The sequence below is a fragment of the Giardia intestinalis genome, chromosome 1 (genome assembly GCF_000002435.2).
Source record: "Giardia intestinalis strain WB C6 chromosome 1, whole genome shotgun sequence".
Classification (NCBI taxonomy): Eukaryota; Fornicata; order Diplomonadida; family Hexamitidae; genus Giardia; species Giardia duodenalis.
The window spans coordinates 1,097,605-1,120,432 of record NC_051856.1 but is presented as its reverse complement, the minus strand read 5'-3'; the positions used below and the strand labels follow the sequence as shown (position 1 = coordinate 1,120,432).

Here is a 22,828-nt window from a genome sequence, read left to right as displayed (position 1 = left end):
AAATGCACGCGTTGTTTAAAGTGCAAGAGGAGGGGAATGGCGCTTCTATTCCTTCGGACGAGGCGATTGTCTTTTCCACAGACAACCCGATCACCATCGGTGATAGCAAGACTGTCTATTACGACCGCGAGCAGGCCCACAATCCTCGTGTTGTTCTTACAAGAAAAGCAATTTACTTCTTCTCTCAGCAGTCACCTGAGCATAATCTTTACATGGACCTTATAGACATTGAATCATATAATGCGGGAGCTCCGCAAAAGAACGCTCTAACCATTGAGATAACTCCTACCTCTTCAGACAAGAACGACAGGTCAAACAATAACCTGGTCACCACGGTTAGTGACCAGGTCATTAAGATAACGTTTGCAAACACGTCAAAGAAGCACCAGGCCGATCTGCGAACGGCTAAGGAGGATCACGACTTGCTATTGGCGTCTTTGACGGGACTCTTGGAGGCTCGGCAAATGACTGTTTCAGTAATGAATTTTGTGCCTCCAAAGCCAGTGCAGGAGCCAAAGCAAATGCCCATCGAGACTCTTGGAGAATCTAACAATATATCACCCAAAATCATCTGTGATGATCAAGAAGGCTCATCGGTGATACAAACAGGAGGTACTTTCGCAAGCTCTAGTAACGATATGCTTTCAGTGGCTATATTTGCTCCACGTGAGCATAGTATCTGCAAACAAAAAGGCCAGTCCGAAAATCAATTTCCTGGCTCTACTCAGCCTGTAAGTCATCCGATACTGGCACAACTAGATCATAATTCTGTTCCTGAGCAGACTTCCCTCCTGTCTGCTCTTCTTCCAGAAGATTGCCTGAAGGAGTTTTCTAAACCACTGACAGTCAGTCGACTAAGGGAGTCTAATGACCTTCTTGTGTCCACGAATAAGCTTATGCTTTTGTTCCTGAAGGCGTCTAATGAGATTGATTGCAAGAGCACGCCTGTGGTTTCATCTGTACTTGAGAAAGAAGTTAATGGCCTAAAATCTACTGAAGCAAGCTCCCTTCAGACTCTTCTTCCATCCGCAGAGGAGTTCTTCACCAATGCTGACTATAAAGATTCACTGGAGGAGATCATAGGTATTCCTCATGTTACAAATACCGCCCTGGTTGAGCTTAAGGGCAAGTCCCCAGCATACATTATCTCCTCCTATATAGACAGATACGTGTCGTCCTACAGTTCAATGACGTCAATTGAAGCTCCAAATTTTCCGCTGCAAATGTACATTGCTGGATTGCAGAACGTTAACATTCCCCTAACTCTGTCCGCATGCTCGCTAACCATAGAGACAATTACTAAGAGCCTTCCATCTCTGCTACTAAATTACAGTCTTACGTCTCCTTTTCACTCCGCAGCAAAGTTCAAGGTAATCCCAGCCGATGAGATCTTTTCCCTCTTAAATCATGCCCGACCTGTGTACCCTGTTGCTGTGGACGCATTCTATAAAGCAGTAAAACTAGCGGATGACGAGTGCAAGAAGGGCACAAGCGAAAAGATCCCATACCACCGGTTCCCGATGTTTGTACCATGGCGCATCAATGACACGTGGTATTTCGTGGAAAAGGCGGTGCGTCTAACAAACGTAATTCACTTCATTGTAATCAATGTGCTCTACAATGCATGGACGAAGGTGAGGGCCGAAAACCCACAACCAAACAAGCCCCACCCTTATGTGACTGCCGATGAACTAACAGAACGATTTGGCTTGGCTCCTGCAACCTCTTCAGACTTGCTTGACTTTATGGTCAGGCAGCGTCTGCTAGTTGTCGATGTACACACATCAAAGCGTTATTATCTCAATCTAATTACTAAACACTACCGCTGCCTACAGGACAGTGCGTCAAAAATCAGCAGAATTACCGCATAGGTCTATACCGCATAGACCTATCTACACGTGTGCCCTCTTGAAGTAAACTTCGGTGTAATTGATGAAGATCATTTGGAATGAAGTTTTAATTTTATGGAAGAAGGGGGGAGCAGTGGGTCTTATTCTGATGAGCAAGAAGACTGGCTTACTGCTTTTCTCTCTCAGGGCGGTTTTCGGAGGCTGCTCGTAGAAGTACCGGAATACTATCTGGAAGATAACCTAGCCCTTTATGGTTTAGAGCCGGAGATCAAGCACTTTTCAGAAGCACTAAAGCTCATTCGCAACGAACCGCAAACCACGGATGTCGACGAGATGGCTGTTTCAAAGGCTGCAGCGCTTCTCTATGCTCATATCCATGCCAGGTACATTTTGACGCCTCAAGGGCTTGAGGATGTAAGACAGAAGTATGAGCGTTGCGAATATGGTAAGTGTCCTCGCTACCTGTGCAGTGGACAGCGGCTACTTCCCTACAGTGCCGTTGAAAAACCAGGAAAGGATGTACTGCGTTGCTTTTGCCCTGCCTGCCATAAGCTATACAAGCTCTATAACACGGATCCTGAGTTCTTTATAGATGGTTGCTTCTATGGCCCTTCTCTGGTGCCAATGTTTATCCTCACCTACCCAAATATTATGCCCCCGCCAAGCCAACAGTACATACCAACACTTTACGGATTTAAACTTTTCAATAAGCAATCTCGTGGGAAGAATATTCATCCAGCCATAACTTTTCTAAAGTCTAAAGATCCTCATTTTGCTAAACTAATGAACAGAAAATATATAGAGTGTAACGAAACTGAAAGTAAACAGTAGAATCATGCAAGGAATTTGGGATTATCATGCTTTTCCGTTGAAGTCATCTGTGCTATAAACGTGATACCAGTGTAGTTACACTTAATAAGTTATTTTGATAAGACAAAAGAAAAATCATTTAGATTTACCCATTTTAATTCGCTAATTTTATCACTGTCAGTAAAGCAGATGTATATGTCACGTATTTTCTAAAGAAGACTATAGTGTCTCACACTCGTGTGCTATTTGGAACACAATGAGGGCAGATGTATGACCCTGCTCTAGAGTTCTAGGAAAAGGTAATCAAAAGCACGACTCATATCTGTAAGCCTGTAAAGCCCAATGACTGTTTGAGTGGGTAGATTCAGTGACGATACCGCGCTCACCTATGCCGCAGCCCCCTCGACCCACTGGTTGACCTTCAGGCGCCGCGTCACTTCACCGCCGTCTGCCAGCCCGCGAGGCCATGTTCTCCCGGACCGGAGCGCTCGTCGCCACTGCCCGACTTGCCAGCACAGGCCAGGCTGGCGATCTTCTGGGGCTGCTGCCCGATCGGTGCATCTGCACGGCTTCCGGCGAGATCCCTCGCCCCCTGACCCACGGTAGAAACGCGCCGCCCTCCGCAGAACATGCAAACAAGTAGACTCTGATGGGCCTGTCGCGGCTCAGTGGGCGTGCTAGCCCGGCGGCTGGGGATGGGAGCGGCGACCGCGCTGGCCCCCTGCTGCCTTGAGGAGCCCCGCTCCACGGCCAAGGATGGAGGGTCCGTCGCGGAGCTCAATAGCTAGCGCCGGGGGCAGCCGGTGGGCGGAGTGAATCACCAAAGCTAAACTATGACCATATTTCTACATCACCACAATTGCATGGCACCAGACCATCAAGTGCTCAGCTGTATGTGCAATTATTTACACCATTAACAGTTGGCGAGGGTACCTTGTTAAAGAGGCAACTTCATCATTGAATTAAAAATTGCATATGTCGTTTTCATTCTTGTCTCGTGGAGCCAAGTTCAGTAAGAAGGACAAGGAACAACATGAACCACAGTTCTACGGCCGTGCAGAAAGGATCCATGCGTCCGAGTTTGTTGCTATACAAGTTAGTAAAGACGTACCAAGAGTTCCATACACAGAGATAACTGATGAACAGGAACGCGCATGGTGTACGGCCCAGCGCATTTCTCGCATAAATTGGGGCGACTGTGGTCCAACATGTAAGTCGTTTGATGAGCTTTCCACGCGCTTTGTGCTGCAGTCAGATCAAGATGCTTCATCTGGTAGTTTTGCTGCAAAAGAGCTGCAGAAGAACATCAGTAAGTTAGGATGGGAGGTCCCATCCCCGGTACAACAGGCTGCTATCCCTGCCTTGATGTCGCGCCGTGACTGTCTTTGCCTGGCTCCAACTGGCAGTGGAAAGTCAGGAGCGTACATTATTCCATCAATACTGTCACTTGGTCAACCAGGCAGCGATGGATTTCGTGTCCTTGTTCTGGTTCCCACAAGAGAACTAGCAGATCAGGTGGCACGTGTCTGCAATCAGCTCGCTCCTTCATTCCGTACAATGTTATTACAGCGAAAGGAGACGGTTACGCAGTCCCTCATCAATTCCAAAAGACATGACGTTATGGTGGCGACACCTCTTGTTTTGTTGAACTTTTTAACCGAAGGCATTGTGCGGTTCCCCAACTTACAAACAATCGTCCTCGACGAAGTCGACTGCCTGATGAACCCACAATTCATAGAGCAAATAGATGCTGTGTTAGAGTGGATTTTGAAGACGAATGCAAACACTGGAGGCTGTTGTCCAGCTAATCGGCCCGTGTTCACATTGTTTAGTGCCAGTGTGACTGATCAAGTCTTTGGACTTGTCAATACCTTCCTAGTGGATCCGGTACAGATTTCAGTAGCTGGAGCAGGCATGCCTACCAATACTGTAAAACAATACTTTATGTTTGCTGGCAGGGATCGATACAAAATGTTTACCCTCCAGCAAGCGATTATAGAGTACGGAAAGCCGCCCGTGCTTGTGTTTGCTTCAACTTCAGATAGAGTCTTTACGATATATAAAGAGCTTATCTGCTATGTCGATTGGCCGACTGGCTATCTTCATGCTGGCTTGACCAAAAACCAACGCCATGAGATTGTTACTAAATTTCGAACAGCAGACTTATGGATCTTAGTCTGCACAGACGTTTTAGCGCGCGGGCTGGACTTCCCACGCATAGGGCTGGTTATTAATTTCGACATACCATCTGATCTAACACATTACATTCATCGGATTGGACGAGCGGGAAGGCAGACAGAGGGAACTGCGGTGACGCTTTTTACAGAGCGCGACGCGTTGTTAGTTCGATCCTTAGCGACTGCTGTGCGGGATAGCGGCCAGGATATCCCCGAGTGGATGGTGACTCTTGAGGGATTCAAAGGAGCGAAGGACACGTCCAAGGCTCGGGAAGCAAGTATGTTCAGAGCTAGATGGAAGGCAGATGAGGGCATCGACAGGATACATTGGAGCCGAACGAAGCATCAGAAGCGACAGGTCATCTACTCTATCAAAGGGCTCCGCTACAGTGACAGCGCCAATCGCAATATTGCTGGGCAAAGTGACAATACCGATAATGGCAAAGACGAGCACCAGCTTTAACGTTAGTTGATATGGCCCTGTATTTGTTCTACCATCTGATCGAACCGATCTGGATCTATATTATGCAGTTGTGCTTGATATGCAGCACCAATGATGGAATTACCTAAAGATTTCACCGTCTTGGTCATGGACACAAGCATGCTCCGGATTTGCTGAAGCTGCGAACCGAAGAAGTAAGAGATTGTTATGATGTCTGAATAAGCCTTCCATATTGCACTCCTGATCCGCACAATGGTAGATGCTAATAGCTCTGAGTCAGCATTTGTCAGGGCTTTTAACTGAACTATTTCGTCCATGGGGTTTTCCTGTAATGTGTTCTGAAACGCAAACATATGCTTGATGAACTCTAAACGGTCATCCTTACCTATCAATATGTTAGAGAAGAAAGGCTGCTTGACATCAAAAGCTACAAGTAAACGATACAGATCTCTAAGGTTATTCTTCACGGCTCGCTCAAAGAGCTGCTCTCCAAAGATGGTGGCACTGCCCATGCCGTATTCTTTCTGTTCCTGCGGCTCATACTTACTAGTCTGAAGAGAAAACTGAGACGTCGTAAGACTAGAATTAATGCTTTCGGTAGTCGCTTGTAATGCAGTGCGCATATCCATTGTTTCAGGATCCTTTTCTTCACAGACGATTGCTAGATCCTTTTCTATTTGTGCAAGTAGATGCATCTCTGCCGCCTCTGATGTCAAAGCCGTGATGTACCCGTTAAGCGTTATGAAACACTTGCTTATAAAGGCAGGTCCATAAGCAAGGCACAAAGACTGTCGGAGGAAATCTGCTGATGCCTCCTTCATTTTATCTTGCAGGAACTTGTATGAACAAACAGATAGGGATCGGCCGCAACCTGTTAAAATCACTGCATCCGATGAAGTTAGGAGGCTTACGGCAGCAGTCGTCATGTGGGCACAACCAGCTAGTTTGATAAGCGGGGGGAAGCGCAATACTGAATGCTCTATGGAATTAGACATAGACTTGAATACTCGATTCTTCCCCAAGATTACATGTAAAACTGTCCCATAATCATCGCCGACTAAAAAGCCACTCTTTCCAGGAGATATGCATGCAGCACGATAAGTAGAGAATAATACTGGGAACGCTGCACGACTCTCCAAGCAGTAATAAAAGATAACTCGTCCAGAGGACATACTTGCCAGCACATTGATTTCCTCACTAAAGCAGATGTGGACAATGTGTCTTACATTTCTAGCACCTTTGGATGGAAGTTCGTCCACAAAGATATCACTCTCCTCAACATAGCTGGACGGGTCCAGGATAGATTGAAGAAAGAGCTCTCTGGAAGCGTTAACATAGGTAAGGTTGTTAGTACTAATATCCATGTCGTCGTTATCTACAGATGATTCTGCCGTAGGGTCGTCAATAGTCGATAGGGAAGGACGAGGAAGATGCTTGGTCATAGACATCATAGAGAAGCGGCTTACTAACCCCAGATCAGCGGCTTTGGAGGGAACAGCTGCATGCTGATAGGGCTCCAGGGTCCGTAAAACTTTCATTCCGTTGACATCAACAAGGATAGTTTGGCCTGTAGTCGTACCTAGTGCTATAATGGACGAGAAGATGTGAGTGATAGCAGTATACTTGTACTGGAAAAGAAGAGGCTCAAGAAAAACCCCTTTTGATGGCCAAATGGTGAGTACGCCAGCACGGCTAAGAAAAGCAAACACGACAATGTTGTTCATCCCAAACGCAGTGAATGTTCGGTTAGCATGGACAGAGCCTGGTAATTCTGGGGATGAAGCGATCATGGTCTGTGTGTCTAGGCACAAAAGACCGAAAAAGCAGGCGCCCTTATCCTCTATGCATGCTGCAACAAGCATATCTGCTAGGAATATACAGCTGAGAATACGGGCTGCATCAGAGACCGGTAAAGGGGTATGACGACTTGCTTTGATCTTGTTGTGTGCAGAGATAAAGAAAAAGGTTCGTGCTGTGACAACGATAATTTTGTCTCGCAAGCATCTTGCTGCCACAACTGAGTGCTTAGTGGGCGTTGTAAATGGTTCCTCATTCAACATTTTTAAAATTGCAGATGAGTACACTTCCCTGCGCACTTAGGAAGGTCGTCCCGGCGCCGGTAATAGAAGACCATCAGGATCACGAAAATAAATATGTGCACCAAGTTTATGAAGCGACTGCCGGGCATTTCAGTCATACACGCTCCAGGACATGGCCTGCGGTCTTAAAGTTTTGTCAATCCCTGAATTCTGGAACCATATTAGTGGATTGTGGCTGCGGCAACGGTCGGAATATGCTTTTATGCCCTGGGTTTGCCGAGTTTGGGATTGACTACTCGTCCAATTTGTGCACCATAGCCATGCAAGGTTTACTGGAAAAGGCAATTGAGAATCATGGAAACTCTGCTGCTATCCTCAGGGGAGACATTCTCTCCATACCAATACTTTCTGAGACCGTGGACGCTGTTATCTGCATCGCCGTCATACACCATTTGTCGGCTCAAGAGCGCAGGCAACAGGCTTTCGTAGAGATATATCGCATCCTTCGGCCAGCAGGAAAAGCACTAGTCACCTTGTGGGCAAGGGAGCAAGGAGAGAAGGAGCTTCCCTCTGAAGCACTGATACCTTGGCGCTCTCAAACGGGAAACCAGTATCACAAGATCACTATGACAGAGATATTTACGCCAGAGGCAGGCAAACAGTCATCGCTTAAGAATCCCACGCTAAGCGTTCAACGCTATTACCATTTGTATTCCCGAGACGAAGCCCTTGAAGACGCAGAAAAGGCAGGGTTTCATGTTAGCAACTGTGTACTCGACAGTGGGAACTGGACCTTGACACTTTTAAGACCCGTGAGCTCACCACAATAACGAGCCGTCCAAACAATCAAGTATACTTGGGCAGGGTGACGCAAAAAACGAATCCATGGAAACGCGTTCTGCTGCTAACCTACAGCCCAAAATTATAGGCCTGGATATTATAGACATATTTGATCTGCCATTCAACAGCACAGAAGGAAGGTCCTATATAGAGTCTTTGGACCGGGGTAGCAAGGGTGCCGAAAGTTGGCATGTTCTTGGAACAACGGTCTACCACTGCAAGCCCTACCAATGCGGAAGGAATCAGCTGTCTGCAGCACTCCGCTTGAGTCTCTCGAGCAAGGGAATTCGAGCTCTCGTCTATATCTCACAGGGTACCGCAGGGCCCCAGAAGGCAGTCAGTGCCGACGGCTCATATTCAAGCAATCCCAGGCCTCCGCACCCGTATATGAAAGACGAGACTCCGAGGTACATACAGTATGATAATACACATCTAAATGGTCAGCAGCAGTACCCTCAGATAACAATAGTGCATGACATAGATACCTTAGATGTGCTCCGCCAGTTTCTCACCGAAGCCAATAGCATAGGAAGGCCCAGCCTCCCTATTCCGCAGAATCTGGCTGGCTGTCGAGTTGGGCGGAGCACTCCGTGGTACAACGTAATGTTCCTCTGTCCGTGCGTCAAGTTTCCGCGTCCCCGGGAAATATTCACAGCTGCTACAAGGCGGTCCCAGCCCAAATCGCTATCTAACCCAGAGGATTGTGACTATATCATTTATCCCTTGGGCGCTATTGAGTACGCCACGCTATATCCAAACGACGATGGCGTAACTCTAACGTTCTATCACTTGGCAAGTATTGAAAACGCTCACCAACATATTAAAAGCCTGCTAGACCCGAGTGGTCTAAATATTTAATAGAAATCGCCCTTAAAATGACTGTGAGTCAGGCCTGGCTAAATGCTGTGCGCGTGATGAACGCGACGCTTATTCGCCAATTGGCACGCATATATGCTGGAAAGCCTCTGGATGGTTCAGAATACGCTATCCATCAAGCTGCGCGGCAAAATCGTGCAGATATTGTCGAGGCTCTACTCCCGTTCGAGGGCGGTAAGCAGCAGAGCCAGGAGCATACTGCACTTATGATAGCCGCCCAACTAGGCTACTTAGACGTTGTCTCCGTTGTTCTTGACGCAGAAAAGGATGTATACACTAGCACAGGCGTGGACGCGCTTATGTTGGCCAGTTCGGCCGGAAAGTTGGAGGTATGCAAGGTGCTGCTGCCTGCTATTGGTGCACGCGACGACTACATGATGTTTACGGCCCTGCACTATGCAGCGGCAAGTGGGCACAAAGACGTTTGCGAGTACCTTTTGAACGAGAGCGTCTATGAACTTAGCGTTGTGCAGGCTTCTGCAGACATTGCGCAGCGCAATGGGCATGACGACATTTCCAATTACCTTCAGATTGTCGCCGACGCTGCCATACGCAAAGAGCAAGCGCAAATGCAAGAAGAGCAAGAACAGGCAGTTCACAGAGAATGTACAGAGTTCATTGGCGATGACAGCGCACAGGCGAAGAAACAACACAGGGCCTCACAGAAGTCTGCACGCAAGCTCTTCAACGGGTCTCTATCCATCACTATCCCAGAGACTCCCAAGGGAAGAATACGATACCCCACACCCAAAGCTGAGTTGTGCCCGGAAATGGGTGCTTCACAGGAAAAGCAACCATCTAAGGCCGCGTCTCGGTTTAGTTCTTATGCAGCGGATGATGAAGAGTCCTCCACTCCAAAGGCAGAGGTAACCGAACTGATGGAGCTTCGCAAACGAGTATCGGTACTAGAAAAGGAAAACCTTTTGCTGCGGGAGAAATTGGCAGCTACTAGTAGAGCCTCGGTTGTATCTCTAAGTGCTTCCTCAAACGCTTCCAGCGAACTGCAGGTTGAGATGGAGAACTCACGATTATTGGGTGAAGACCTTCTTAGAATGTACAAAGAAAACGCCGTACTACAAGTTAAGCTGTCAATCCTTGAGGGAAGCAAGTGAATCTTCTGTCGCATTTTAAAAAGCCTTATGGCCTCTGTCAACGATGGAAGCGTGCTCGAATCACTAATATATTACTGGGTCGTGTCCTATTATAATTGGCTCTCCAATTTAAACCACGATACCCTTCATAGACTACCACACATGCTAGATTTTCAGAAACACCCCAACAAGCAGCTGGGGTACATTCTCGTGGACAACGGTGTACTGTACAACACGTTAGAAAGCGCATACAAGCACAGAGCAGAGACTTACGGCGCTAAAAACGCTAAATTTTCCGTAGATGCAGTAACCTCATCTATCACTTTTCCAATGGCTAAGGAGCCTAATATGCAATTCTATCAGGTTCTAATCCAAGGATCCGTCGATAGTGGGCATAAGGTCACGCCTTTTTCATCTACTATAACCCTTGGTGCCCAGTTGGTTTACACACAGCAATACAGCTTTTACCCCGTGCAGGAAATATTTCAGCTCCTTGCATAGTGGCTACGTGTAAATGGTTTGGGACACTCTTCACCTACGAAGCGACCTTGCAGCTTCACATGCGGACACGTGCCCACACAGTCAGTTGTACTGGGTCCTCTGATGGCGTGGGATAGCTAAGCCAGACCACCTCCCTGGCCAGCAGTTGAGCAAAACAATTGAGCAAGATAATTGAACAATGAAAAATGAGCTATGGAAGGCGGGGCTTTCCGCGCAATAGACGACTGTTTGGCCCTGGGCAGCTTCACAAAGATCTTCGTACTCATGAACCTCTACATATTATGATTCAGCATCATCAGGCTAGGCCTGAAAAAGAAGAGCAGATAGCTCCTTACACACCCCACAACGGGCTTCGTTTTCAACAGCAACAGCAGCAGGCACATGCGCAGAAGGAAAAGGGGCTAATACTGAGCACTCATTTTGTTGACCAGTCAGCCCTGGCTGTGTATTCATTTGGTGATTATGTACTGGTCTGGAACGGCGGAAACAGGGTGCTCTTTCGGAACATTGCACAAAGAAATTCGGAAGCGGATAGCCAATACAACAGTTTGTTGCTTCCAACGTTCTCCGATGCCATGGTAACGTCGATTGCTTTTTGTGATAGCTATCTGTTTTACTCTACCACAACAGCCATCTACGCACTTCAAATCACCGGCGCCATAGGGCCTGTCCACGCACAGGTAGTATGCTTGGCTAGAAAGCAGTCAGCAGATCCCGGCCCTCTGCACGGCTTGACCGTTCATAAGACCGAAAACCTGTACGTGATTACGATTGCTGCTGGATATGGTGTACGGTACCTCCCAGAGAGGGGGGAATATTTCTCATCTCCTTCGTTTATTATTCTCTATGAAGTTTCTAGTATGATGCTTAAGAACAGTAGTGCATCCAACTCTAATTTAAGTTTAGATTATAGTAGTGAGCCTTTGGAGCTTTCGTCAAGTATCCATGCATATAAATATGTGCTGAATCAACCAATCTTTGCCATTACAACTGCAATCGACCACGGGGCACCCTCTTTCTTCCGGGAGGCACACTTGCAGGGATCAAAATGTCAATCCTCTCATCCTGATGTGTGGCCCTATAGCTTATCATGCAACCAACTAAAACTGTATGAGGAAGCATCCTTTCTCAAGATCTGTGTTAGCACAGCAACGATGCAGCCGATGCAATCAATGCAACCGGAGATCTTAGTCATAACGTTTCTAATTAATTTGCGAGATAACTCGTTGGGGCTTGATGATGACCAGGACGTGGTTTTCTTGAGGATTTGGCATTTACCATTTATCAACCGAAGCACTGGAATTACTCTGGACACACTCTATCCAGCAAAGGATCCTTTAGCCCTGAGTGATGATGGGTCCTGGCTTCTGTGCTGGTCGTCTGCAACAAGAACCAAGCACGCACTTTGGATCCTCGCTTTCGATGTTTCATTTTCTTCTCTGATTGCTACTGATATTCACGGTGGAGGCATACCTTTCTACCAGTTTAGCCTCCCATGCCCTATTGCAGGACAGCTAGGGTTAGCTCCTCCAGCTATGCTTCAGTTATCAAGTACCAATTTTAGTTCGACGCGAAGCTTTCACATGCTATGCCGCAACGGGGATAGCACAGCTTTTTATACACTCTCCATACCACGTCCTCGGCGATCTTTTTCTGTGCACCCCCAACGCATCGGTGCTCAGTCCCAGCCTGTTCTTATGCGCATCGACAAGGCGTACACGTCTCCGGAAGTGTCTCCTGGATCACAAATCATATCGTTCGCATTCTATAGATATCTGTACTGTGGTTTCCAAAATGAGAGCCAGAGACAGTGTGAAGGGATCTGCATCTTGTGGAGTGATGGATCCTTGAGTTTGGCCAGGGCTTATCAAGCATGCCCGTCTCACACAGTATCCTCCACCGGCCAGCAGTTCAGAAAGAAACAACCGTACAACAGCACTCGCCCAGGGGGACCACTTACCATAGTAACGCAACAATAACTTCACAAAGGAAGTGACCAAAAGAAATTTATTGCTTCTAGAGACATTCACAGGCTCTTATGGAATTATCCAATTGTAGCTATAGCTCCCTAGTACCTCGGCCCCATCCTCAGTTACAACCACCACATCCTCAACTCTGCAGCCTCCAATGCTCGGATAGTAAAGTCCAGGCTCGATGGTAAAGACTGTGCCCACAGTGCAGACATCGGATGTCTCCTCACCGTCTATGAATGGCGGTTCGTGGATCTCTAGGCCGACCCCGTGCCCTAGTCCGTGGCAGAACCCTTGCCAGTGTGAGCCTACCTTCTTCGTTGTGTAGTTCATGGAAAGAAAGAGGTCATTAACCACTTTGTTCAGGTCTCTATATGGTTTTCCCGGTATAATTTCGTGTATTGCCATGCTCTGTGCATGTAGCACAGTTTGCATTAGTTTTTGTTGGTCGGGGCTAGGGGTGCCCTTCAAGAATGTACGCGTCATATCACCGTAGTATCCTGATTCTATGCACCTGGGATAAATGTCACACACAATCAACTCGTTGGGACGTAGGACCCCGTACCCGTGGCAAGACGGGTCGCATGCCTGCCTTCCACAGGCAATTATGCACGACTCCAGAAAGTAGCCCAACCTCGCCATCTCCGTGCGCACCATGTTCTTGAGATAAGTAGCTGTCACTGTCTCGTTTGTCTTTGTGTCCTTTAAAATGTATTTGCAGTTGTCTATGCTAACATATGTCTCCAGGCCTTCGGGCTCCATGCCAGAAATGCCTGAGTATTGACTTGTGGGGACCTTGTCGTTTTGGATGAACTGTGCTTCATGGGAGCTTTGAGGGTATTCAGAGAGACGTTTGGATCGAGTAGAGTTGGTATCTGTGAAAATAGGAAAGGCTACAGAGCCAGGTTTGTCTGCGGTCTTTGGAATGCAGCCAGCAGCGGGGTCCAGTTCGATGACTGACCTGCGAAGAACATCCTCAATAAGAGAAAATGCAACAGTGGCAGCTCTGACAGCATCCTTAATGTATTGTAACTCCATGGGTGTTTTTCGCAAGCGTTCTATTAGAAAAGCTTGATTCTTAACTATGGTCATTGGGATAGATGGTGAGAGTTCTTTCAATTTAACAAACAGGCCCACCGGAAAGGTGAAGGGCATCAGTATGGAAGTACCGCCATATCTTTTGTAGATGGTGTAAATAATTTGGGAGACGGACGAACATCTTTCCTCGAAATCTAAGTGCTGCATCACGTGTGCGTGGCTACACCTGATGCATGCGCGGCTAAAGTCGTTCTCAGACACTATCAGTAAGACTCTGTTATCTTCTAATTTAATGACAAGGACATTGTCATCGAGCTGTGTTCTTGTTAAATATAGAATGTTGGGGTCGTGGGTGGCCCCAAACATTACTTTGACAAGCATGGACGGATCTTTAAAATTATAAATGGATAGGGTCGAGGCTCATCTCCATGCATCCTCTTGGTATGAGGCTCTCCTCACAGCAACCAGCACCATTGATAAGCTTATGCGCCAAAAGAAGTATGAAGAAGCCTTCACGTTTGCCACAAACGCTCTGCACATGTTTGCGGTATACAAGTGCCCGAACCCGGACGAGTACAAGGGCCTTGTTGTGAAGATAATTACGTGTCTTGCAAAGCAAAAGAATCAAGTTGTTGTTATAGATGGATTACGACTGGCCTTTGAGGCGCTTGCAGTTATTCAGGTAACAGATGTGGACCAGTTGGGTGCTGCCATAGAAACCTGGTTTTCCAACACCGGGGTACCCATGGGACCCGACCTTCTCTCGTGGATTGGCCCGTATCTCCCTCCCGACCAACAGTACGCCACAGCCGCTCGCGGGTGCTATCTCAATCCTCTACTGATGAAAACAGAGAAGGCATTTTGCCTTTATGTTCTTCATTCCCTTGCCGCTGGGAACTTGCGTCTAGCTAAGATGATCACAGAAGCCTACTCTGGCGATAGTGGGTCTCTAGCTGACGTAGCAAGCCTTTCAGTGCTGGTCGCCCAAAAGCAGTCTCTTAAAGGGATCAAGCTGATAAAAACGCGGTGCCGAGACGTGCTTACTCAAGACATGCGGACACTCCTAGGGACAATCCAGCTAAAGTTCTGCCCCGCAGCTTGCACCGACGAGGAGCTCGACTGAGGCACAGAGACAGACCTAGAAAATGGTCTTGCTGAGTAACATGTCGTTCACTAATTGTGTTTTTGGCCGAGGTGCAAGCGACTTAGATAGATTACAGAGAGCTCTCTCCTGCTATTTGGCACCACCGGCTTCAACTATTTCCATCAGTCCACCAATCAAATGGATAACACGCCCTTGCTCTGCGCATTTCACCAAACCTTGTCTTTGCAAGCGGGTGCCAAATGCAGTGCTTTAGAGTGATGGATGGTGTGCAGTAAATCACTCATAAACGGCTTTGCTGCGGCTTACCTGGTTTCATGTACAAGCTGGCGTGGTGGGCAGGAGATATCATTATCTGCAGCTCCGTGGAAAAGCCTGGATAAGTCAGTTGTGTCAAAGCAGGAGCTCGCATTATCTAGTAGAGGAAGGCGACTTAGACTCAAAACTGATGGTATTCTAGCGATTGCGTCGGCCAAGGGGGAGTTGGGAGGGGAGTCGAAGACCATGATGGGGCGTCTGTCCAAATCGGCACTGTTTAAGACATCGGACGCCTGCGAGATATCGCCGTCAAAACCGAGTGGTATCCGCGGTGTGGTAGCCAATAGATTCTGCTGTTGCCTCTCTCTCACAATAGGACGCTTTAGATTGGGCTCTAGAGCATCGTGCTGGTCGTCAGAGTCTGAGTAATCCAGGTCCCATAGGGGGTCTTTGCTCCCGTATTTATTACTAAGTGGGATGGTGTCCATCTCTGGCCGCTGTCGCATGGGACCAAAGGCCCGCAGATCGTTGCTTAGCGTCTCTGCATCAGTCCCCCCAGTATTGTCTATTTTAAGAATGGGTGTGCTGAAAACGTCGTCCTGTGGGTGTTCTTCCTGATAGTTCGTAGCCCTCTTGGAGGAAAGCCGTGCAAGGGGCTCCAACAGGGCTGGGCTCAAACTCATGTCTATAGGACTATGGGTCCGCCGCGGGGACGCAGGAATTAGACCTAGTTCTGTGCGCTGTACGGTAGTCAGTGGACACGCTGGTGTACAGCATCCGGACGAACTGTGCAGGTTAGACATCTACTGAATGTTGAGTTGTTTTTTGAAATTTTCCTCTAAATTCTGTAGTATTGCCTCTAAAAACGGGGGAACTCGACACAAAAGACCTGTTGCCACGCCTGTCATGTGATGATCTACTACAGCAGACTAGTTTACTACACTGTACACTGCTTTTCTAGTCAAGTGTGAGACGCCTGGGCTGTTCCCACGGAAACTCTGAGCGTCCAAAGTGCCCATATCTGCTTGTGTTGAAGAAGATAGGAGTGTCCAGAGCATACTCCTGTATGATCTTGCCCGGCGTAAGACCAAAGGTCCTTCGAATCGCCCTTTCTATCAGTTGTTGATCGGCATACTCTGGCTTCAATTCTGAGCCATACATTTCGACAAAGATAGATACCGGCTCGGCAACACCTATAGCATACCCTATCTGCACCATGCAGCGCTTACAGATATTATTCATAGGGGAGCAGAGGCTCATGGCGATGTTCCTGGCCAAATAGGCTCCAGACCTGTCAACCTTTGAGGCGTCCTTGCCGCTGAAGGCTCCGCCGCCGTGGGACCCAAAACTTCCATAGCTATCTGCGATGACCTTACGTCCCGTTAGGCCACAGTCACTCTTGGGCCCTCCAATTACAAAGCGATCTGATGGATTGATGAGAAGCTTAGTGTACTGTGGCTGATCGCTACCACACTTGTTGTAGTGGCCGCGACAGATGTCCTCGATTGGCCAACTCGCATAGTCAAACCTCTCCAGGTTTCCATCCTCGCACCCCGGAAGCAGTACTTGAAGACTAAGACCTTCGTCCTCCTTCAGCTGCTTCAGCGTGGGAATTACAACGTGCTTGAAAATTGCAGTGCGCAATGCCGTGTTGCCTATTTCTTCAGCGTGCATTGTGCTAATGATAAGAGTGTCTAAGAATATCGGTCTGAGCTCCTTAGTCAAAGGGTCTTCTTCGTACTTGATGGTGACTTGTGTCTTACTGTCTGGCCTCAGAAACGGCAGTACACCTGTCTTTCTTACTCGGCTGAGACGCATGGCAAGAAGATTGGCAAACAAGTGGGTTGCGGGCATCAGAGCCTTCGTTTCCTGCGAGGCGTATCCTATCATGATGCCCTGATCACCTGCGCAAAGCTCATCCTGACGAAACACTGCCTGATAGATGTCTGGTGACTGACTGCTGATGCGATTTATTATCTCCACGGTGCGCCAGTCGCACGACGTCTTTTCATCTTCATAGCCTATCTCTCTGAGAACATCTCGCACAATCTGATTGTAATCGACAACCGCAGTGGTGGATATCTCGCCCAGAAGGAAGACAGTGTTGTCTTTTATTGCAACATCTGCTGCGACCCTTGCGATTTTGTCCTGGGCCAGAATGGTGTCCAGGATTCGGTCAGATATCTGGTCGCAGATTTTGTCGGGATGGCCCTCAGAAACCTGCTCAGAGGTGAAAAGGAACGTGCGAGGGGACATTTTTATTTGCATTTAATTGTAATCACCTGTGCAGCACAGTGAGACGCTATGGAGTACCCGAATCTGGGAGGGGTATTGTTAGCGGTTCCAGCCTAGGAACGTTCTCCAACACCGCTTTGAGGTCAGTCGCAGCCGTGCGATACCGACTAAGAGCCTCTTTAAACTTCATCAATCTCTCCAGCTTGCCACGCAAATCTTGCAGAGAAGCTACAAGACAAGGAGGAGGAACGGTCACTCCCGTTGTAAGCTCGAATGCTAACTCTTTAAGCTCAGTATTTCCTGCAATTACATCTACCAAGGTAAGAAGGTCGCTCATGGCGTTTCGCAAAAGGCAGTAATCACTTGCACCTGCATAGGCATAATCACTCGGCGGACCTGTCTGCTCAATTACCGATTTTTGGGTTGCAATGATCTGAACAAGGCTTTTTTTGAGATCCAGATAGTTTGTTTCTGCTGCTACTAACGAGTCTTTCTTCTCATCAGTCACAGGCAGACCGCATTCCCTCCATAGAGCTGTCGGTGTTACCGTGTTAAGAAGGTCAAGATGGGCCGGGAATAAGGAGGTACGAACATTTTTGACATACTGTTCAGGGGCATGTGCGGCCTGCTGTGCCCTTCTCAGGATGCAAGTTGCTGCATTGCGATCCGAAAGGCCAGCCAAGAGCGTGTCCAGGAGAGCCGTGTCGGGCGCAGACATAAACACAAGTTGACTAGAAGGCCAGACCCAAGCTAGATTTACAAGTTAAAATTTCTAATGTGATTCATGGTAATTTGAATTTTAAACTAAAATTAAGAAATTGTTATTTAAATGTCGGCAGACGGGATAGTCTGGGAATGCATAAACCGCGGCTTCTGTTCTTTTAAGATTAAAACAGATCGGACCATCTTTTGCACCAATAAGTACAACATTACAGGTATCTGTGAGAGAAAGTTCTGTCCCTTAGCAAACAGTCAATACGCCACCGTCCTGGACGTTAACGGACACATAGTTCTTCATATGAAGGTTATCGAGCGTGCGCATCTCCCATCCGAACAATGGGAAATGGTGGAACTCTCGCAGGACTACAAATTGGCCGTCAAGCAGCTCCACAAGAATCTCAAATATTGGCCGGTGCACATACGCGACAAGTGCCGTTTGCGCCTCAAGAAGATAAAGGAAATGCATATCCGGATGCACAGACTTGAGAAAACCATAGAGCCACGACTAGTACACATCAAGAAGAAGGCTGAGCGGCGAGACATGTTGAGGCAGGCAAAGGCCTTGGCAGCAGCACAGATAGAAAAGACCATCCAAAAAGAGCTCCTCACACAGCTCAAGGAAGGAAAGTATGATGAAATATACAATTTCTCTACGCTGGCATACAAGAGCCTAGTAACTGAAACTGCTGGCAAGAAGCCGGTCAAGTTCCACGATAATGAGGAGTCAGAGGGCCGCATGCAGAAGGAGCGTGAGGTGAGCACTGAAGAGGAGTATGAATACGAAAAACAGGAACGAGAACCGGTGCGTGCAGCCGCTTAGCTTACTTAGGCTCTCGAATAGCAAAGTAAATAATATCAAAGTAAATGCGTGTTTTGGCTTGACACACTTGTGTGGATCCCTTCTCTACCAATGCAAAAGAAGGAGTGAAAGTGTTGTAGGCACAGTGGTAAGCTATACATCTGCATCTCTACACATTTGCACGGCAAGATCCATACTGTACTGATCAACGTGTGCCTTCCTGCACAGCTCGCGGACTACTGCCAACTCTGTAGCCAAACCCGCATATCCACCAAGTTGACAGTGACTGTAAGTGTTCAGAAGAAAGTTTGCAATCACTGTGGCCTTCTCTGCCAGTCTAGGGTTAATTGGAGCATTGCTCATCACCATATTCTGCAGTCCACTTTCTCTATTGCATAACCGCACAACCTCTTCCATATTGCCTGTGTCCTCCAATGTTGCCTTGGCCTCGACAAGGACAAGCATCGTCCACACATGCCTGTAACCATAATACAGGCTGGAGGATAGAGTGTGAAGAGCCATTTCGGTTGCAGCCTTACCGCGGGAATGTGCATTGCTATTAGCATCTGATATCAAAGTGTCCCCAAACATGCTTTCCAACGAAACCGAACGCATATTCTCGTTGCTCTGGTACAAGATTCGCAGCTTAGACGCAGACGCTAACATGGGAAGCAGACGCTGGTGATTGGATACTGGCCCTGCTTCTAAAATCATCGCAGAGCACTCAAAAGCCAACTCCAAACCATTGCCGTGTGTGAGCGATGTTTTATAGTACTCAAAGGCTATGACTGCTTCTCCCTTTAGCTTGTAGGCACCGCCAAGAAGAAAGATGAGCAATCTGTGCAGTCTATGGGGGTATCCCACAAAATCTGACACTAAAACAGTGTCTTTGAGAGCGTCTAGATTAATGCTAGATCGAAGAACAGGGTAGATCTCTTGAGAGAAGTATGTCTGGCTTACAATGCTCTCGTTAGGCGGTAAAAATGGGAGTACTGTTGCCAGAAGCATAAGCTGCGCGTTTATAGGAAGAACTCTAGAGATCCATATCATCTCCATGTGGTTCGAATGTATGCAGTGGCAAAGAAGAAAGGCAAACAGGACCGAGCCCATCCCCATGGCTGTGGTTGTGTCTAGGCGCTCTGGATTGACGAAAGATGCCATCGAGGCCTCGTCAAACTCACAAAGCGGCATGTCGTAGACATCTTTAACACCAGCAAACGCTTTCAAAGACGTGTCCGACACCACACACCCTGTATTCATCTCAGTGACAGCAGCGGCAGGAACAACGTCAAAGTTGCCACCATTGAGATGGTATGAACGGCATACAATAGCCAACAGGAAGTAAAGTCCAACGGCCTCCGGGAGAAGGTCAACCTCGGCAGCCAGGACATATATTGCGTTGTAGAAGTTGTACGTCAAGACATTATGGAACGATATCAGCGAGCGAATGGGAGACATATTGTGTTGCGTAATCTGAAAATTGACATCATCCATAGTAATACATAAATGCTCTGCGGGCGTCTCTGTATACAGGAACATGCTGAGAGACAGGTGAAACAGGTTAGAAAATTCAAATACACAATCGAACCCCTTGCTGGGCTCAACACTGACGTGCTGGAGGCTGTCTAGAAGAGCCTGTATGGAATAGGGTTTGAAAAAGTGCAAAAAGTCCAGTAAGAAGAGATCTGTTTCTGCAGATGTGCTTGACGACACCAGACTGGCATACCCTCCTGAGTTTAGAAGTGCCTTTAGTGCAGCCGTCTCACGGACTACGACGTCTACATCCCCGCGCTGGTTTCCTTGATATATTTTCCAGAATGTAGAGCACACAGAGCTGACAATGTCCGGGACTCCAATGGAGTACCGCTCTAGCAAAAAAGTCAGCGACTCATAGTGGCCCATGCGGAACAGAACATAAACCATGGGATAAAGGGGCTCGCTATTGTCTGTCATGACTCCACTCCCGTACAGGGTTGCTGAATCAATCTCTTCTAAATCTCGTTCCCGTATCGCAGTATCTAGGAGCGTATACATAATCAGCTGGCTAACGTAGGAGATAGCAGGATAGGCATCCCAGTAGTGCCTGTCATACCTTACTCTACCCTCGCACTGATCCTGCATGCCATCAATCCTTTCAAACAAGGGTGAATCCACCGGCACATACTTCAAAATTACCTGCTCAAACTTTCGAGTGACGTACAGTAAAGGCATGTCAGGAGAGAAAATGGACTCATCAAAGGTGACAGAACGACTCCGCAATCTCCGAGAATCCAAACAGAGACCTACAAACTCCAGAATATCGAAATATACCGGGCTTACGTTCTCAGCGTCCGCCCCAAACACTTGGTACATGTCATCTACACTGACAGACTCCAAAGGCTTGCGACACGCAGCCATCAGATATAATAATCTACCTCCCAATGACGACGCCTTGTTATAAAGAGTAGTGGAGTCACCAAAGTGAGAGCTGACGAGAGCTGAGGAGCCCTCTACACCGGAGAAGAGCTTCTTTGATAAGATTTTCTTCTGCATGTGCCAAGAGAGTTGAGACGCGGGAACTCCGCGGTATTGCGCTCTATCATCTTCATCTTTGCTTTGGTCATCAAACAGACTTCCCTCTAGGTCCCGGACTCTACTTGATCCCATGGACATGGAGGCAAGATGGCGCCCAGAGGATCTTCTATTCCTGCCCTGCATCGACGCAGTACTCCCACCCCCGGTATCTGAGGTATACATCTTCAGTTTTGAAAACAAGCTCCTGGCCGTTGCTTGAAACAACGCTGGAGGCATAAAGTTTACAGATCGGATCAACTTTTTTAAAATTTTGAATTTTAAGACACTTTCCATAATCCCCCGCCCGGCTTAGTGACTGAGAAACCGCGAGTTTAGGGCTTCGTCTATTGTCCACCGCCTCTTCGGGTCATATACTAAGATCTTCGACAAAAACTCTTCAAATTCCTCGTAGTCTGCACTGGTGTGTCCTTCATACTGAGTCATAACGGGATTTCGAATGAGCTCACGAAGGGGTCTCCCAAATATCCGTTCTTTCTGGGCTTCTGCCATTTCAATAACGCTCTTGTTTAAAAGGTAGCTGTCAGGCACTACCTGGTGCGGGAAGGCGTTTTCATTTAGATGGAACAGCTCCGCGTCTTCTTGCTTCCGCATTTTGAAGTATCTCTTAAGACTGTTACTTATCTGTTTCTGCTCTTCGTCCATGATCATCTCTTTTGGAGGATAGCCCAGTATGTCTACCATCATGTAACACAAAATTTCCGAAGATTTTGCCGGGAAGAGCACCTTCCCCGTGTGCATCTCGAAGAGTATCGCTGCAATGCTCCATATATCTATTTGGTAGTCGTATGGCTGGAGCAGAAGGACTTCTGGTGCACGATAGTAGCGTGACTGAATGTACAAGAACATCTGGCCTTCGGGATACCGGACAGCGGATCCGAAGTCCACTATGCGAATGTCCTCCACACAGGTATTGTTGAACGGTATCAAGGTGTTTTCTGGTTTGCAATCTGTGTGGATAATCCGTATGCTTTCGTGCTGGAGTTTCTTGAACGACGTCAAGTACTTCCGCGCCCAGACACGTATCGTCTGGAGAGGGAATCCCTGCATCTTTGTGCTCTTGAGGAGATGATATAAATTGGACCCTAATGCCTCCATAACTATGCAGTAATGATTTCCTTGCATAAAGGACTCTATGAACTTGCACGAGATAGGTGGATCTTCATCAGAGAGTAGGCTCATTATTTCTGCTTCTTCTCTTCCTTTATGCGTGAACAGCTTCCCGGCTTTCATGATTTTAATGGCAACATATGCGTTATTCACGGTGTCTTTTGCCAGCACCACTCTACCAAATGAGCCCTGTCCAAGGGGCCGTTCAGCACAGTATCTACCGTTAAAGCAGTCGTTGATCCGGACGATAAGGTACCCTCTGTCGTCTGTCTGGGGCCTCATGGAAGCCATTTGTGGTTGGTTCACGCCAGTGCGTAGCTTGCTTGTTAGTCCGTGTATGCCCCGGTACGTCTTTTCAATGTCCAAAGTCAGTGCTATAATCGGTCTCCCGCTCATTTT

General features: G+C 47.6%; 17 protein-coding genes across 17 annotated transcripts; 10 read left to right on the top strand and 7 right to left on the bottom strand.

Annotated features, from left to right (window-relative positions):
• Positions 1-2: 2 nt before the first annotated feature.
• GL50803_007422 (uncharacterized protein) lies at positions 3-1,871 on the top strand (the record flags this gene model as incomplete). The annotated part of the gene is made up of 1 exon (XM_001704271.1): positions 3-1,871. The coding sequence occupies one exon, from the start codon at positions 3-5 to the stop codon at positions 1,869-1,871; it is 1,869 nt and encodes a 622-aa protein (XP_001704323.1).
• Positions 1,872-1,964: 93 nt separating this feature from the next.
• On the top strand, positions 1,965-2,681 carry GL50803_007421 (Casein kinase II beta chain; the record flags this gene model as incomplete). The annotated part of the gene is made up of 1 exon (XM_001704272.1): positions 1,965-2,681. One exon carries the CDS (start codon positions 1,965-1,967, stop codon positions 2,679-2,681), a length of 717 nt encoding a protein of 238 aa, XP_001704324.1.
• Positions 2,682-3,635: 954 nt separating this feature from the next.
• On the top strand, positions 3,636-5,300 carry GL50803_0014451 (ATP-dependent RNA helicase; the record flags this gene model as incomplete). Its single annotated transcript, XM_001704273.1, has 1 exon — positions 3,636-5,300. The coding sequence occupies one exon, from the start codon at positions 3,636-3,638 to the stop codon at positions 5,298-5,300; it is 1,665 nt and encodes a 554-aa protein (XP_001704325.1).
• Positions 5,301-5,302: 2 nt separating this feature from the next.
• On the bottom strand, positions 5,303-7,339 carry GL50803_0014450 (uncharacterized protein; the record flags this gene model as incomplete). The annotated part of the gene is made up of 1 exon (XM_001704274.1): positions 5,303-7,339. One exon carries the CDS (start codon positions 7,337-7,339, stop codon positions 5,303-5,305), a length of 2,037 nt encoding a protein of 678 aa, XP_001704326.1.
• Positions 7,340-7,353: 14 nt separating this feature from the next.
• GL50803_007416 (putative Methyltransferase) lies at positions 7,354-8,148 on the top strand (the record flags this gene model as incomplete). Its single annotated transcript, XM_001704275.2, has 1 exon — positions 7,354-8,148. The coding sequence occupies one exon, from the start codon at positions 7,354-7,356 to the stop codon at positions 8,146-8,148; it is 795 nt and encodes a 264-aa protein (XP_001704327.2).
• A 55-nt stretch (positions 8,149-8,203) lies between these two features.
• On the top strand, positions 8,204-9,016 carry GL50803_0016723 (uncharacterized protein; the record flags this gene model as incomplete). Its single annotated transcript, XM_038045882.1, has 1 exon — positions 8,204-9,016. One exon carries the CDS (start codon positions 8,204-8,206, stop codon positions 9,014-9,016), a length of 813 nt encoding a protein of 270 aa, XP_037901635.1.
• A 17-nt stretch (positions 9,017-9,033) lies between these two features.
• On the top strand, positions 9,034-10,146 carry GL50803_007414 (Ankyrin repeat protein 1; the record flags this gene model as incomplete). Its single annotated transcript, XM_001704276.1, has 1 exon — positions 9,034-10,146. One exon carries the CDS (start codon positions 9,034-9,036, stop codon positions 10,144-10,146), a length of 1,113 nt encoding a protein of 370 aa, XP_001704328.1.
• A 27-nt stretch (positions 10,147-10,173) lies between these two features.
• On the top strand, positions 10,174-10,626 carry GL50803_007413 (uncharacterized protein; the record flags this gene model as incomplete). Its single annotated transcript, XM_001704278.1, has 1 exon — positions 10,174-10,626. One exon carries the CDS (start codon positions 10,174-10,176, stop codon positions 10,624-10,626), a length of 453 nt encoding a protein of 150 aa, XP_001704330.1.
• Positions 10,627-10,811: 185 nt separating this feature from the next.
• On the top strand, positions 10,812-12,605 carry GL50803_007411 (uncharacterized protein; the record flags this gene model as incomplete). The annotated part of the gene is made up of 1 exon (XM_038046329.1): positions 10,812-12,605. The coding sequence occupies one exon, from the start codon at positions 10,812-10,814 to the stop codon at positions 12,603-12,605; it is 1,794 nt and encodes a 597-aa protein (XP_037901634.1).
• A 57-nt stretch (positions 12,606-12,662) lies between these two features.
• On the bottom strand, positions 12,663-14,000 carry GL50803_0016722 (Xaa-Pro dipeptidase; the record flags this gene model as incomplete). Its single annotated transcript, XM_001704280.2, has 1 exon — positions 12,663-14,000. One exon carries the CDS (start codon positions 13,998-14,000, stop codon positions 12,663-12,665), a length of 1,338 nt encoding a protein of 445 aa, XP_001704332.2.
• A 37-nt stretch (positions 14,001-14,037) lies between these two features.
• GL50803_00112893 (uncharacterized protein) lies at positions 14,038-14,757 on the top strand (the record flags this gene model as incomplete). Its single annotated transcript, XM_001704281.1, has 1 exon — positions 14,038-14,757. One exon carries the CDS (start codon positions 14,038-14,040, stop codon positions 14,755-14,757), a length of 720 nt encoding a protein of 239 aa, XP_001704333.1.
• Positions 14,758-15,041: 284 nt separating this feature from the next.
• Positions 15,042-15,797, bottom strand: GL50803_005657 (uncharacterized protein; the record flags this gene model as incomplete). Its single annotated transcript, XM_038046171.1, has 1 exon — positions 15,042-15,797. One exon carries the CDS (start codon positions 15,795-15,797, stop codon positions 15,042-15,044), a length of 756 nt encoding a protein of 251 aa, XP_037901633.1.
• Positions 15,798-15,951: 154 nt separating this feature from the next.
• Positions 15,952-17,250, bottom strand: GL50803_005659 (S-adenosylmethionine synthetase; the record flags this gene model as incomplete). The annotated part of the gene is made up of 1 exon (XM_001704282.2): positions 15,952-17,250. One exon carries the CDS (start codon positions 17,248-17,250, stop codon positions 15,952-15,954), a length of 1,299 nt encoding a protein of 432 aa, XP_001704334.2.
• A 46-nt stretch (positions 17,251-17,296) lies between these two features.
• Positions 17,297-17,947, bottom strand: GL50803_0014002 (uncharacterized protein; the record flags this gene model as incomplete). Its single annotated transcript, XM_001704283.1, has 1 exon — positions 17,297-17,947. One exon carries the CDS (start codon positions 17,945-17,947, stop codon positions 17,297-17,299), a length of 651 nt encoding a protein of 216 aa, XP_001704335.1.
• A 111-nt stretch (positions 17,948-18,058) lies between these two features.
• GL50803_005661 (RNA binding protein) lies at positions 18,059-18,769 on the top strand (the record flags this gene model as incomplete). The annotated part of the gene is made up of 1 exon (XM_001704284.1): positions 18,059-18,769. The coding sequence occupies one exon, from the start codon at positions 18,059-18,061 to the stop codon at positions 18,767-18,769; it is 711 nt and encodes a 236-aa protein (XP_001704336.1).
• A 132-nt stretch (positions 18,770-18,901) lies between these two features.
• On the bottom strand, positions 18,902-21,538 carry GL50803_0014003 (uncharacterized protein; the record flags this gene model as incomplete). Its single annotated transcript, XM_001704286.2, has 1 exon — positions 18,902-21,538. One exon carries the CDS (start codon positions 21,536-21,538, stop codon positions 18,902-18,904), a length of 2,637 nt encoding a protein of 878 aa, XP_001704338.2.
• Positions 21,539-21,610: 72 nt separating this feature from the next.
• On the bottom strand, positions 21,611-22,825 carry GL50803_00101850 (Kinase, CMGC DYRK; the record flags this gene model as incomplete). Its single annotated transcript, XM_001704287.1, has 1 exon — positions 21,611-22,825. The coding sequence occupies one exon, from the start codon at positions 22,823-22,825 to the stop codon at positions 21,611-21,613; it is 1,215 nt and encodes a 404-aa protein (XP_001704339.1).
• Positions 22,826-22,828: the final 3 nt, after the last annotated feature.